At 45.4% G+C, this 14,188-nt stretch overlaps 2 protein-coding genes and 1 pseudogene across 6 annotated transcripts; all 3 read right to left on the bottom strand.

The window, feature by feature from the left end:
* Positions 1–2,255: 2,255 nt before the first annotated feature.
* LOC100217044 (Dopamine beta-monooxygenase) lies at positions 2,256–3,907 on the bottom strand. Its single transcript, NM_001158787.2, has one exon. It carries the CDS (start codon positions 3,731–3,733, stop codon positions 2,507–2,509), a length of 1,227 nt encoding a protein of 408 aa, NP_001152259.1. The 5' UTR covers positions 3,734–3,907; the 3' UTR covers positions 2,256–2,506.
* A 2,328-nt stretch (positions 3,908–6,235) lies between these two features.
* Positions 6,236–12,252, bottom strand: LOC103632501 (uncharacterized). 5 transcript variants are annotated; one of them, XR_004852997.1, is made up of 3 exons: positions 9,526–12,252; positions 6,891–7,664; positions 6,236–6,778 (listed from the first exon to the last, which is right to left on the bottom strand). XR_004852997.1 is itself a non-coding variant. In XM_008654302.3 (2 exons), exons 1-2 carry the CDS (start codon positions 12,096–12,098, stop codon positions 7,628–7,630), a joined length of 2,610 nt encoding a protein of 869 aa, XP_008652524.1. In that variant the 5' UTR covers positions 12,099–12,252; the 3' UTR covers positions 6,236–7,627. The 5 variants fall into 5 exon arrangements, 1 of the variants encoding a protein (XP_008652524.1); XR_004852998.1 differs by having other exon boundaries at positions 6,236–6,743; XR_555999.3 differs by having other exon boundaries at positions 6,236–7,037; positions 7,554–7,664.
* Positions 12,253–13,667: 1,415 nt separating this feature from the next.
* LOC109940818 (tetraspanin-6-like) lies at positions 13,668–14,177 on the bottom strand (annotated as a pseudogene).
* Positions 14,178–14,188: the final 11 nt, after the last annotated feature.

Below are 14,188 nucleotides of genomic sequence, written 5' to 3'. Positions count from 1 at the left end.
CACCACTGTATCCACGACATCACTGTGCAGAGCCCGGAAGATTGGTTCTTGTGGCAGATGCCATAGGCAACGATGGCGACTACGGTTAGTCGTGAACGTCAACGACACCGGCTCTAGGACAACCTTGGGCTCCGCCGCTATGATATCCTGACCGATAATGATATCCTGGTTCAATGTTTAATAGAATTAGTAGATTATTCATACCAACAATGTGTATCTTATTTTTCGGAAGTCTATTTCGAAAAATCTCTAAGTTAAATATGTTTGGATTGGAACAATTTAGAATGCGACTGATCGGTAAGTTTTCTCGGATACGTATGAGCGAGAATAAATTGTGCATAAAATACTCGTCTTGATATATGGTGACGATATATAATTCTAAAGACCGCCAGAAGTGGACGGTGTGTTACAGCCGCAGCAGCCATAGCCATGGCCATGGACTGGTCCAGCTTGCCGCCGTTGTTCACCCGGACGACGGCCGCTGACGACCTCGTCGTTGGACTCGCTCGGAGAGCAGCGGTTGTATGGAGAACTTCCGAACTTGTCGCAGGCCTTCTCCTTCCGCTCCTGACGCACGGAGCACACCGACGATTACTTAACAGCAATCTGGTACAACGGCAGGAACGGCGTCGATTTGCAAGATGGGCCTTGGAGCACTAGACGACGGCCTCGCCCTGTTCGCAAGATGCGCAACATAGAAATACACGACTCAAAACAGTGCCTTGTAGATACTTGCCTGTCTGCAAAGTTACGGCAGGCAGAGGCAGCAAGCAAACAGTGGAACAGGGTTTAAAGACGTGACTCAGATTCACACCTAGGAGACGGCTCGTGGCTGGAAGAGCTCTCACAATTGTAGTTTTTTTCTAATATTTTCTTTTTAAAGTTATGTAATAATCTCAAGCATTGACATTATCGTGAATTTACGGTAGCTTCTCGTAGTGTTCTCGTGTGAGGTACATCCTTATGACTAGGACTCTGCAGAAAACGCGAAACCCAAAGCTCGAAACAGAAAAACTGAAACCGAACCTAAATAACTCGAACCCAAAAAAAAAATATAATGTAGAAAATAGAATTAAGATTATTATCTCAAGAATATTATAGATATAACCTTAAATATGTCTAATAGCGTTTTTAGATGCAAAATCATCACTAATGGCTTTAATATTAATATCATTTAACAGTTTCTTCTCAACACGTAAAGTTGCTACTAGCATATTTAACTTTTCTTGAGACATTGTAAAACGTAAATAATTCTTCAACCATTTCAGCTTTCAGCTTTGAGCTCCTTCCAACTAATGCCATAATTACTGGTATTGTAAATAATATCCTATAAGCAACAAATATATTGAGATAGCAATCTATTTTTCTTAACAAACAAAAGTTCATAACAGGCATTGATTTATCTAGCAGTTTCATTATCTTGCTTGGCTATCTATCGCTAGGCTAGGGTCCTATATCTATATGCACTAGAGTGGGACCCCCTGGGAAGTGGAGGCTAGAGCGGTCGCTCAGCTTGCTCCCCTCGGACACAGGCATGGCTAGAGGTGCTTGTAGTCTTGCAAAATTGCATCTACTGTGCTTATAGTGTGGTTGATACTGTATACTGCAAGGAATGAGACACATGATGTTTTGGCAAAAACTATAGTGTGGTTAAAACTAGAGAAGTGACGTTGGAGCATCACTTGCACGTGGAGAAAACTTAAGGCTATCCATAGAATTACTCGATTAGGAGCTTAGCCCTCACATGGTTATTCTTACAAGGAGCTCCAATGAGGACCATAGAAAAGCTTGTGTGTTTCTCGATACCTCGATAAATATCGATGTCACCGATGACAGTATGTATTCTTATTGCATTCATGTTTCCATATTTATATTGTGTATCGATCTTGCTTGTGGCATTTATCTTCTTAACTTATATCCCCTTTGGAATATACAGAAATCAGTTTATTTTCACATGAAAGGAAACGGAAAAAATCCTAGTTCCAAATGTTAGACAAGTTGATAGGTCTGATTCTACTTATTAGACTAGTTAATAGGTTTTGATCTTAGGTTGAATAATTCTTTGCAGTAGAGATATGGGACATTATTTATTTGATTCAAGAGGTTGCCTTCATGGACGGCAAGAAGAGTCCACTTCTTTACCTGCAAATGGTCAAATTACAATTTTCTACAAGAGGCGCTATAATCCAACATACAACATTCACATATATATATTTCGTTGAGTAAACTGGTGGAAGCCAATGGTGTTAATTGTACAAGAATTTCTACTGTATATATTGATTGAGAAGGATCTGAAAAAACCACACTCTTATCATGCGACAAAATAGAGCACGCCGTGGCACTTTGTCCCCACTCCCCACCCAGTAGCTGTGAGCCTGTGACTGTGAGCGTGCCCGCATCCTCGAGACGTCGCTCTCACCAGCCCCTGGGTCCCCCGTCGGCCGAAACCTCCAGCATGTCCTGGCAGCGGAGCGGAGGCCGGAGGGTAGCAAGACAAGCACTAGAACTAGAAGGCGGCTGCCCTATCCTTGACGACGACGTCCTCCACCTCCCTCCTCATAAGCTTCTCCTCCTGCTGCCTCCGGCAGAAGACCACCCACGCGTTCACCTCCAGCGCCACGCAGGCGCCCATCAGCGTGGCGAGCGCCAGGCAGTAGCCGAGCTTCCAGTAGGAGGCGCCGAGCCCCATGACCTCGAAGCCCTGGAACACGTTGACGACCCCGACCACGACGCAGCCGTACCCGACCAGGTGGTGGTACGACTTCCAGTACTTGCGGTAGCGGTTGGTGGTCTTGGGCCGGAAGAACATGGCCAGCGTCTGCAGGCTCCCCGCCGTGGCCGCCGCGATGCCCAGCCCGCGGTGCAGCTTGTACGTGACGCCGGGCGACGCGGAGCCCATCACCAGCCCCAGCGCGAAGCCGGCGGCGCCCAGGGTGTACCCGGTCGCCTGCATTGCCGCGTGCGCGTAGAACCAGGCGGGCCCCGTGGACGCGCACGGCCGCAGGTACCGCGCCACCGCCGCGCCGACCGGGAGGAGGAGCCCCCACGAGAGCGCGTTCAGGGAGCCGTGCAGCCACTGCAGCGCGGCGGAGGCGATGGGCGACGCCTCGGTGGCGGTGGTGAGGATGTCGACGGTGGCGTGCGACGCCAGGTCGGAGGCGTCCGTGGGGTGGATGGTCGGGGAGTAGCCCTGCACGTACAGCCCCCGGTTCCACACGAAGTGCACCCTGGTGCGGTTCGGGGACAGCCGGATGGTGGCCGCGACCGTCACCCTGGCGCCGTCGCGGACGGTGCGCGCGGGGGAGGCGAGCGACGCGGAGGACGCCAGCAGCGGGATGTCCAGCGGCCGGGACACGAGCGGCGACGCCTGCAGCTTCACGTCGGGGGAGAGGAGGAACGGCAGCGCCAGGAGCGCGCCCGTGGACGGGTCGGCGAAGGCGGCGAGCACGCGCGCCCCCGTCATCGCCGGCGCGTCCGCGTTCACGCCCCAGGCCACCCAGCCCGACGGCGAGATGAAGGAGCCCGTGAACGCCGCGTCCAGCGTCGCGTTCCGCGCGTCGTAGGTCCACGCCAGCGTGGCGCCCTGCGTCGGCAGCGCGATGCACTTGTCGTACGTCTTGACTGGCGTGGACGTCGTGCACCGCCCCGCCGCCGCGGCCACCGCCCAGTCGGGGAGGGCGGCGGCGACGACCACCGCAACGATGAGTAGTAGCAAGCTGCGCGTCTGCCACATCGCTGCGCAGCCGTGTCGCACGGCAAGTGGCGCGCCGCGAACAGGTTTAGCCACACGACCACACCACTCCCACGACGGCACGAGATAGTGTGCCGTGAGGTGCGCGGCTCCTGGTGTGTGTGTGTGTGTGTGCTTAGGCTTTGTTTGCGCGCGTAAGTGGGGTTTTAGTGGGGCGTTTCGGGGTGCGAGGGTGATGATGACTACGAGATGTGCGCCCGCTGGTCGCCTTTTGTTTCGATGGCTTCTTCGCTTTGAAGGCAAGGGACGAAAGGCTCCAAAAAGAAGGGTACATACATGCGCGCGTCCTGTCTCCCGTGTGGTGCCGACCCTACCTTGGCCCATCCTTGGCAAAGAGCTTATGAATAGTTGGAGCAAATTGTAGTGGTCGTCGGGTCGACTGGCAGTGACAGCAATATTCGTTTGCTTTTAATCTGTATCGGCTTATATTACTTTTACAGTGTTTTGTCTTTATGAATTATAGCTGCAGCAGTGTAAATAGCTGGCTTTAATCCGAAGATAACAGACTAATTATGTCGTTTGCTAGTCATCGAAATACAATTACTATATGCATATATAATTCTTGGCACACCTTTAATTTGGGTGTAGTGACCAGCTATGGTCCTATGGAGAACTCGGCAATGATTGCGTGCGCATGCACTCGTTAAAGGTTAGGTGGTGTGGCGTAGGCTGATGCATGCCAGCAGCGGAATGGAAGGTTCGGTGGCCGCAACCGAAACGGAGTGGCGAGGGTGATGACATGTGATGCATGGATTCGGAGAATATTTGTTGCCAGCTTGAGACTCCTGTCTGTCCACGCGTGGTTATGATGGCCCTCGTAATTGTTGGCTTCAAAGGCACGGCTAGCTAGGAGATCGTGCGATTTCGGTTGGGAAAGCGCTGAATTCGTGAACAAAGTAGCATGGGTGTGTGGAGTATAAAATTCGGTGCAAGTTTTCAGCAAAAAGAAAAAAGAAGCTTCGGACTCTTAAAAACTATCCTAAATCTCTTCTCTTCTACTATATAAAACACACTATATAAAACACCTGTTTACATAATTCTCCACTACCGACGTGCCATACGTTGGTCATGCGTTTGTCCCCTTTTTCTATTTAAGCATCTCCAACAAACTACCTAAATAACTCGCCAAACCAAATTTTGGTTACTCAATAACAAAATAATTCTCCAACAGACTAGCTATCTGACTCGTTAAGCTATCCGACTCTTCAAATTAGCTCTCTCACTAGCCAAATTTGGCTAGCCATCTAAATAGTCAAACTAGATAGATAGTATATTGAAGTACGATGTTATATATAAAGTGTAATCTTTATAAAAAGGTAAATAAATCGTTAAATATAGAGCTAAAAATGAAGAGTCCCCGTTTATTTCGTTGGAATTGAATTCCATTTTAATAATTATAATTGAGACAAAACTAATTAAGTTCATATATTTATATATGTAATATATTTGTATATTATTCTAAATCATATAAGAGAGATAGTTATATACTACATTTATGTTATAGCGAAGCAATGCAAGTAGAAGAATGTGATATAAGTTGTGCATCGAAAAAATAGCATGTAAATCTATAGAATCAATTTTCATCTCTCACCCTATGAATTTGAAATAGACTTATATGATAGAGAACATATCTGGTGCACATGAAAGTTTAGGGCACATGGCGTACATATTAAATCAGCACCACTCATTTTAGATCTAATGTCTCTAGTTGTTTGATATATTTTGCTAAGGACACCCTCCGATGTGGTGGGTGTAGTGGTGGAAGATGTTATTTGTAAATTATAATGATCAACTAGAGACATTAGATCTAAGATGATAGTGATGATTTAATATGTGCACTATGTACACTAGATATGTCCTCTATATGATAACTCTGGAAAGTGGTGGAATGTCACATTCTAAAAAAAATAGTCTATTTCATTAGTAAAATTTAAATTTCTCAAAATGAAATGAAACAAACGGAACCTTCCTCCCCTCAAGGCTTCTTTTGGCACTGGCTTCCTACTAAAATTAGTAAGAGAAAATTATAAATTATACAAATATTTATAATAAAAAATAGTATCTGTATCTATGGTTATATATCATTTTCATGTGATAGTTGTGTTTTAATATTTTATCTAATAACTTATGTACCATCTTATCGCGCACGGGTAGCTAGTGGGTACGTTGGATCCTCCAGGTTTTCAAAAATCTAGTTTCGTTTAGTGCTCCTCGGGTCAGAAGAAACTGGAAAAAGATGGGTATCGATAACTTTCTAGTTTCAAAAATCTGGTCAAATCTGGCACAGGAAACTGGTCCCTTTGGATTACACCTAGATTCCAAAAGCCAAATTCTTAGAAACTGGTGGATCCAAACAGATCCATAGACTAGTAGAAATGCAGGTGCCACATGTTCTATGTTCATGAAAGCCATATCATATGCAACATGACAATATCAAATACATTTTCGACAGGCAAATTAATTCAGATACATGGCATAAAAATATAGTTCGCAACGTCAGTACATTAAAGAATATAATGAGAAACATTGGTTCCACCATACAAGATTCTATCATTTCACTAAGGATACGGCAACTCACTTTAGCCGAGGAGAAATTAACTTGTATTAGGTGCTGTTTGGTTCAGAAAATGTGACATAAACGTCATTGTAACAAAGTAACGGGATGGTTTCCACTCAGTAACGTAAATGGGTAACAAAAACTGAGTAACAAAGCCCACAAGCTCTGCAGTCTGCAGCAAGATGTCAGACGTAGCACAATGGCGACCATGGTGGCAGCCAGTGGCACCTTGGTCGATGGCAGCGGCCAAGACAAACAGAACGCCATAGGAGTATGTGGAGCTATGCTGCTATCCATGGCTGAAAGGATGTGGAGACGGAGAAGACGATGACGGGATTGTAACGCTTTACGCTTCACGTTCGTGGGGCAGCGGTAACAAGTTCCCACAGGCTGGCATCGGATCTCACATCTCAGTGTGATCAGATTACTGCTGATCTGAAACAAACAGAATCTAGCAATATCTGTTACCCCTGTAATCAAATGGCATTACAAATTTATGAACCAAACACTATTGTAGAGTATTAACAATTCGAAGCGGATATCATCAGAGGAGATCTTAGTTTGAAAGATTGGCAGCCTTACCATGACAGACCAGGTGTCTCATAATGACTGGGAGCAGATGGCAGAATGGCAGTCGACACAATACTAGGCGGGTATACATTTTTATTTTGATAGGAGGATGTACATTTGTTGTTTTCTACATAGTCATTCGTTGTAAACTCCAAGCACCTGAAAATGACAGTTCTGAATGTATCGATGCATTCCTGCTCAGTTCATTTAACAGGTGCCAATCCATTGATCAGTTTATCAACATACTTCAGTTTTGATTTCTAATCCATGATGGGAAGTTAGCACAAATTGAGATCCACAAACTTAACAAAGGGATTGTTCAAGTATGTTTATAAAGCTACAATATGACATTCTCCAACACATGAAATTTGCTCAAATGTGATTATAAAGCTACAATACGACATTTACTCCTGTGCATGTTTAAAGAGATTATATAAAGAAATTTTCTTATACAATACTGTGAGAATATAGTGGGAAGCAATAAATCCACCATACAACAGGTCCCATCGTTTCACAAGGGAAATGGCATTATGGCAATGCCCTTTAGCCAAGAAGAAACTTCAGGTAGTATTAAAATCAGAAATTAATAATCCCACATAAAGATTATGAACAATTGCAAGTAAATATCATCAAAGCGACCTGGGTTCATAATCCACGAAATATTGCAAGCCTTACCAGAAGGGACAGGGCCTGATAATGGCTATACCAGGAGAGGATATACATTTGCTTTTTGACTCATTCCTTGCCAACTACAAAACCGAATCAACAAGTTCAAGATCCTCCTTCCTGCAAAAGAGCACAGCTGTTTATTTCAGATGCAGCAAACTCTGTCTACAGAAAAAAAAAATTGCAAACTGATGGTCAAATTACTGAAGAATGGAAATAGAGGTCAGCATTTAAGAATGGAGCGCCAACTTCTGCTCTGCACCCGCTGCAATGTACATAAAAAAAACTCTTGGGGAAAGATAGACCCCACAATATTATATTAAGAAGAAGCTCAATTAGAGCCCCGACCGAGAAAGGACACGAAAGTTGGCCCCCGTGAAGCATGAGGGTTTGCTCCCTACAGATCAGATCTTTACTCGTTCTTTGAATCCTCCCAGCCCCTACGAGGAGGATCTGTCCCCCATAAGTTAATCCATCTCGTGTGCACACAACCAGAGAAACCAGCGAGTGATCTTTTTTAACCTCAGCCTAAAATTCGCTCCCACTGGGATTCAAACTCAGGACCAGAAAAGTGCTACTCATACCAACTAACTAACTCAGCTAGAGGCCATTTCGCTATATTGGATACATATACCAAAATGGAACGCCGACTAATGCAATTATTTTACAAAACTAACGAAAAAGTTGCACAAAGATTGATTTTTTTTAAAAAAAAGAGTTTGATTAATATTACCTAAAAATCAGTGTTGTCTCTATTTCTGATCATTTTTCGGCCCACGTTTGTTCTCTAGTCTGCTGTTCAAATGAGCTATTGCTTGCAGTAGATGCACATTCATGCTTCATATTTACACAGAAGAATGCAATTACGTTCTGCATGCCTGAACAAGTATTCTGAGAAGTTTATTAAGTTTTGTGATCTCGTCCTATGTACAGTAGTCCTTGCCTTTGCCTTTTCCTTTTTCGGTAGGACACTTCCTTATCCTTCCAGACTGCAATTGCTTATCCAGGAGCACACAGAAAGCCTACATGATGAGACCGCAGTTAGTGTACGAACATGAAAACACTGATGGCGTGAAGGAGAGGATGGGGATCAGGGGGCCATACTTGGTGGCGTCTGAATAGAGGAGGCCACCGTTACAACTTACAAGTGTGTGGCTGTGCAAGGGAAAAAGAAACGATCAAGAGAAAAAGGATGCGGCCTGATGCTGATGTAGGAGAGGAAAGGACAGCAGGAGGTGGGATTCACTGGTGGAATTGAGCAAATCTTGGGATGGAAAGGAGGAACAGGTGAGGGAGGGCGCAGGGCTGAGTGGAACAGACGATGGATCATGGAGAGTGGAGCCACTATGTTTTTTTAACTAGTATATATATACAGATTATACTACCTTTGATTCACAATGTATGTCTTTTAGGACATTGACATGGTCTCCAATCAACAATTTGGCTTGTAAATTTTTTAAAATATACCATTCTGAATACTGAAAATTATATACTATGAAAGTACTTTTCCATGATGAATATCAAATATGGTAACATGAACGATGCTTTGCGAAAGTAATTTTCTATATTGGTAGTCCAAGTTAAAATATTTTGAACAGATAATCCTAGATGACCTAATTTTGGAATCAGGAGTATGAATTTGAATCCTGAGCTGATAAGGACAAAATGGATTTTTTTCTGTTAACAGTTGTTTGTATGCTATATTCATTAATACCTTTTAGGAACTGGTACTTACTGCTCATCACCTATGTTTGTTTTTAAGTGACAAGAACACACCGGACAAATATACCTGGGATATAAGCATTCTAAATGTGATTAGTAATTGTAGCACACTTTTCTGGAAAGTAAGATGGTTATATTCTATTGATCAGACTCTTGATGATACAGACAGATATCAAGCAAGCTCTATGTCAGGAAGAAAGTAACTTCTTAAATGAAGATAGCGGACACTGGAACAATCTAAATTCCACGGTCCGAGTACCTCATTCTCATTGCAGCTACTTCATCCTTCATTGCCTGACAACATTTTTCAGCAGTTTCTACTTCCTTTTCCAAACTGGCAAGATTAATTCCTTCATTCAATTTATCTTGTATATTTGAAATAAAAGCTTGCTTCGTTCCATCCAGATGACTATCCATCATCCTTATGTTGCCCTTCAGTTTATTCAGATGGCTTGAAAGAGACTCGACTACGTTGCCCTCCTCTTTCTCACGGGCATGATCAAGCCTTGCTCTAGAATCTTGAAGCTTCTTAAGCCTAATTTGTGGCTCCTTTAAGCGGGCAATGAGATGTGTCACGTTGAAACCCAGTTGCTCTAAATGCTGGGCTTTTTTCATCAGATATGCAATTTCAGAAGCATCTGTGTCACATGACGTCTTGAGCACCTCCTTAGCCAAGCCAATTAGCAAAAACCATAATCCACTGTAAGGTAGATCTCCTAAAGTTTCATCATAGTTCACGAAGCCTCTGTAATGTGGTTTCTGAGGAATGAACTCAAAGAACAGAGGGTACTCCCTCATGGCTGCTTCAGCATAGGGGTCATTGTTGCTTTTCTTCTGGGTTTCTTGCTTGCTTCCACTTACATCATCTTCATCTGAGCTTTCCTCCCATTGCGAGAGAAGACCAGAGCGGACAAACTCTTCCAGTTCTAGGACAAGTTGCATGTTATGATGTTCTCGATTAGAAACACTCTGTTCCTCATCATCATCCAGGTTTATTACTTCACATTTATTCTTGGGCTGTTCGAGAACAATGCATTCATCATCACTGTCAACTTGAGCCAACTCCTCACATTTCTTAGAATCAGAATTTAGAGCTTTCTGGAGTGAAGAATACTTCTGACCTTCCAATTGCAACGAACTCCTTTTCGTGTTACTTTCTACTTTTCTTTTCTTCTTACTATCACCTCCATCTTCAGCAAATTTATCTCTTTGTTTCTGCACATTCTGTTTCACTGAAGTAGTTCTGCTATCCTTGACACAAGCTTCAAGGCCACAGACAATCACCTCTGTTTCATCCTCATGACTTCCATTATCCATTTTCTCCGGCTGCCCTTCTACAATGTAATTGATGTGGTCTCTCCTAGTGACTTGGGTGATAAATTGATCAAGTGTTGGCACTACAACACATTTCTCATTTACATTCAGTTGCGACGAAATAGCCCCATTTTCATGATTTCGTAATACCGAGCAACCATATTGGACATCATTTTGATGCTTGTAGAACTGCCCACTGCTGCTACACCATGCAACATAATCTTCACCAGGCATCCCATATCTACCGATACTTGGTATCCACAACTCGATTCCCTCAAAGTGGATTTCCCTGACAATGGACACAGGAGCAGCCTGATCATAACCAAACTGTCTCGCAACAAGCTGTGGATTGTACAGTACTGAATTGTCGGTGTCATCACTATGAAACCCGGTCAACATTGTTTGACTGATAACAGCAATGTAATCCAACAACCACTCTGGCTTATCTTTACCATGACAGGTCACCAAAATGGTGTCCTTGTTGAACCACTTGGGTTCCATCCAGTTGAGGGAGTTGTGCCGATAGGGCCTCCACTCAAAGCATACTTCGTCCAGCAAAATCTTTAGAGCCTCTTCAGATGTGCTCTTCTTCTTCCTCCGGCTCCAATACAATACCCTGACATTGGAGACAGGGAACTGCGGTGCCTTCAGCTCCGGCGGGCACAGCCTCTTGTAGCGCTCCCACATCCACACCTGCAGCATCCAGACTGGCACGCAGACATCTAGACGGCCACACACACCATCGGCCACAGTGCAAGTAACAATCTTATCCATTTCCGCATATAGATTTGCCACCATCCCCTGGCCAAGGGCAATGCGCTCGCCAAGACTAAGCCTCGCAGCATGTGCGAAGACGCGCTCCGGCAGCTCGCCACCCCTTGACCGGAGCCTTGGCGTAACAAAAAAAGCGAGCCAGTAAGCGAGGAACCCAAGCCACCGCAGTTCGTCGTCCTCGCCGGGGCGTATGCCACCGCCGTCGAACCACTCGAGCCACACCTCCGCAGACACGCGGCGCGCGGCGCGGGCACAGGGGTGGAGCTCCTTGATCTTCTCCCTCTCGACAACGAGGCGAACGCGGAGGTCATCCTCCTCTGGCGTGAGGGTCCGGTCCAGCGGCGCGCCTGCGGGCGGTAGACCAGCGAGGACGAGCGCATCCTCGAGTGTGAAGGTGGCGGGGCCCGCTGGGAGACGGAACGCGTGGGTATCCGGGTCCCAGAGCGAGAGCAGAGCGGAGAGGGCCGCACGGTCGGGGGAGACGACGGCGGTGGAGGCGGCGACGGCGCCGGAGATGGCGGACGAGGCGAGGATGGGAGCGAAAACGGGGTCGCTGAGTGCGGTGGCGACCCAGGCAGACCAGCGCGGACAGGGGGTGAGGTAGCGGAAGTTGAGCGGCGGGATGGCGTGCGGCGGCGAGGAGGGGGGCGGCGGTGGCGGCGTTGTGGTGCGTGGGGCTAAGGGGAGGGGGAGGAATGAGGGGGGCTTCGGATCGTGGAGGCGGCGGCCGTTGAATGCTCGCATTTCGCGGGTACGGTGGCCGCCGAGCAACCGCCGCCGGGCAGGTAGGCTGGAGAGATGAAAGGTCGGAGGGAGGGAGGGAGGGAGGGAGATTTGAGGGGTTTTGTGTAATTGGGTTTAGTAGGGATTTGGGGTTGGCAAAAGGACAGGGAAGGATGCGACCAAAACTGGGCGGGACGTTTCTCTTCTATTGGCGGCAGGGCCCGGGAGGCAAGAGCAACGGGGAATGGACGAATGGTTTTCAATTCTAGCGTCCACATCCCCACGAGGCCACGAATGCCTATAGGAACGTAATATACTTTGGTTGTTGATAGTGCAACCAAAATTTTCTTTTTGGATTATCAAGACATAAGTGACCTTCTAAGTAATTGGCAAGTTTCTTATATCCTCTTTCTATCCACCTTGCATCCCACGTAATTAGAGTCCGGATATTCAATCAATTAAATTTGAGACCCTTGGGGATATCAAAGTCCAATGGTGTATGCTTCAAATACTGCAATATGCTCTTTATTGATTTCAAATGACTTTATATAGGTGAGGCTTGAATCCTTACTATTAACAATGTTTTTTTCTTACAGATGAACTTAATTGTTTTAATTTTTATATACGGATAAATCTATTTTGCTTTATGAATGAATATATTTTGCTATTAAATTAAAGTTGTATGAGAAAAATGTTCTATATATTAGTTTCTTTGAGCCATAGTGTATTCTTTTAAATTTAATTAAATTTTGTTTTTTAGTTTTATCAATTTTTAGCTTATTTTTCAATCTTTAAATAACATGTTCATATTTTAATTAAAATTATGAAATAGTCAGCATAACCACTTGTAATATACACGATGGCTTAAATAAAATGAGGTGTGGAGGAGGAGGGGTGACAAAAAGATCGAGTTTGCATAAACTGATGTGTATAAGAGGAAGGGTAGAAAATTGGAAAATAAAATAGAAATAAATAAATAAATTAACGCTGGAATATTGTTTCTAGAGAAGTCTATATTTGTATATACTGAATATTGTTATATAGAAGGCATGCGAAATGATTACTGTAATATAAAAAAATCTTGGTAGCCAGGGCAAACGAAACGTGACAGGATAACGAGATAGGCAGACAACAAAGAGGGGAGAGTTTTGGCATTATGAAATACGGTACATTCGGCTTCATCAAAATAGAGACGTTGGAGAGGGATTTGACGATTTGGAAATCCACACGACGAGTAGCCGCTGATATGGACTTAAAATCTCTCTTAGGCGTTGAGTACATCCATTAAGGGCGTGTTTGGTTTACGGTAGATTTTAAGAATCTGATTTTAAGAATATATTATGGATCCAAACAGAGTTTATTTTATTCTGTGCCTTAGATTCTGAGCTCATAGAAACAAAATCTGTAGAATCAAGCCATAGTTGGGTTATCTTGGGTAACGTGAACATGCAGATTTTAAAAATCTGCGGAAACCAAACGCGGCCTAAACCTCCTCAGTCCAAATTAGTATGCGGAGGTACGGCTTCCGTCAGCATCGTCGTCAGTGCTAGTGTAGCCACCGCTCGTGAGTATGTCTGGTGAGCTCTCTACTTCTCTCTCTACCTCTGCAGCCACGGGGAGTAGTCGACGGTGAGGTACTCCCGATACGGGCGACAGTACACCTGCGCGCCGCCGCCGCCCGCAGTGACGACGAACCCGAACGCGATGAGGCCGAGGAGGAAGACGATGAGGAGCATCACGACGGCGAGGTACAGCCACAGCGCCTAGGCCACGTGGAAGCAGGCGCCGACGAAGCCGGTGAGGGAGACGAGCAGCACGGCGAAGCCGACGGCGAGGAGTGGTGCTTGAAGGATGGAGGAGCACGTGGCCGTGGCCGAGCCCTTGGCCAGCCAGAGGCCCGCCCTGATGACCGGGATCGAGGCCAGCAGCGTCGCCAGACTCAGGTAGCTGATCTTTGTATTACTATCTGAATTAGGCGACGTACTTGAAAATGCATCCCAAAACTCATGTGGCTCCAAACCCTCTCACAACCTTGATGTGCCCCTGCACCTTCTCGTACCTCACTACCTGAAACGCAGCAGCTTTTGCATCTTTCTCCATTACCGGATCAC

The sequence above is a fragment of the Zea mays genome, chromosome 1 (genome assembly GCF_902167145.1).
Source record: "Zea mays cultivar B73 chromosome 1, Zm-B73-REFERENCE-NAM-5.0, whole genome shotgun sequence".
NCBI classification, from domain to species: Eukaryota; Viridiplantae; Streptophyta; class Magnoliopsida; order Poales; family Poaceae; genus Zea; species Zea mays.
This window is presented reverse-complemented; position numbering and strand designations above follow the sequence as displayed.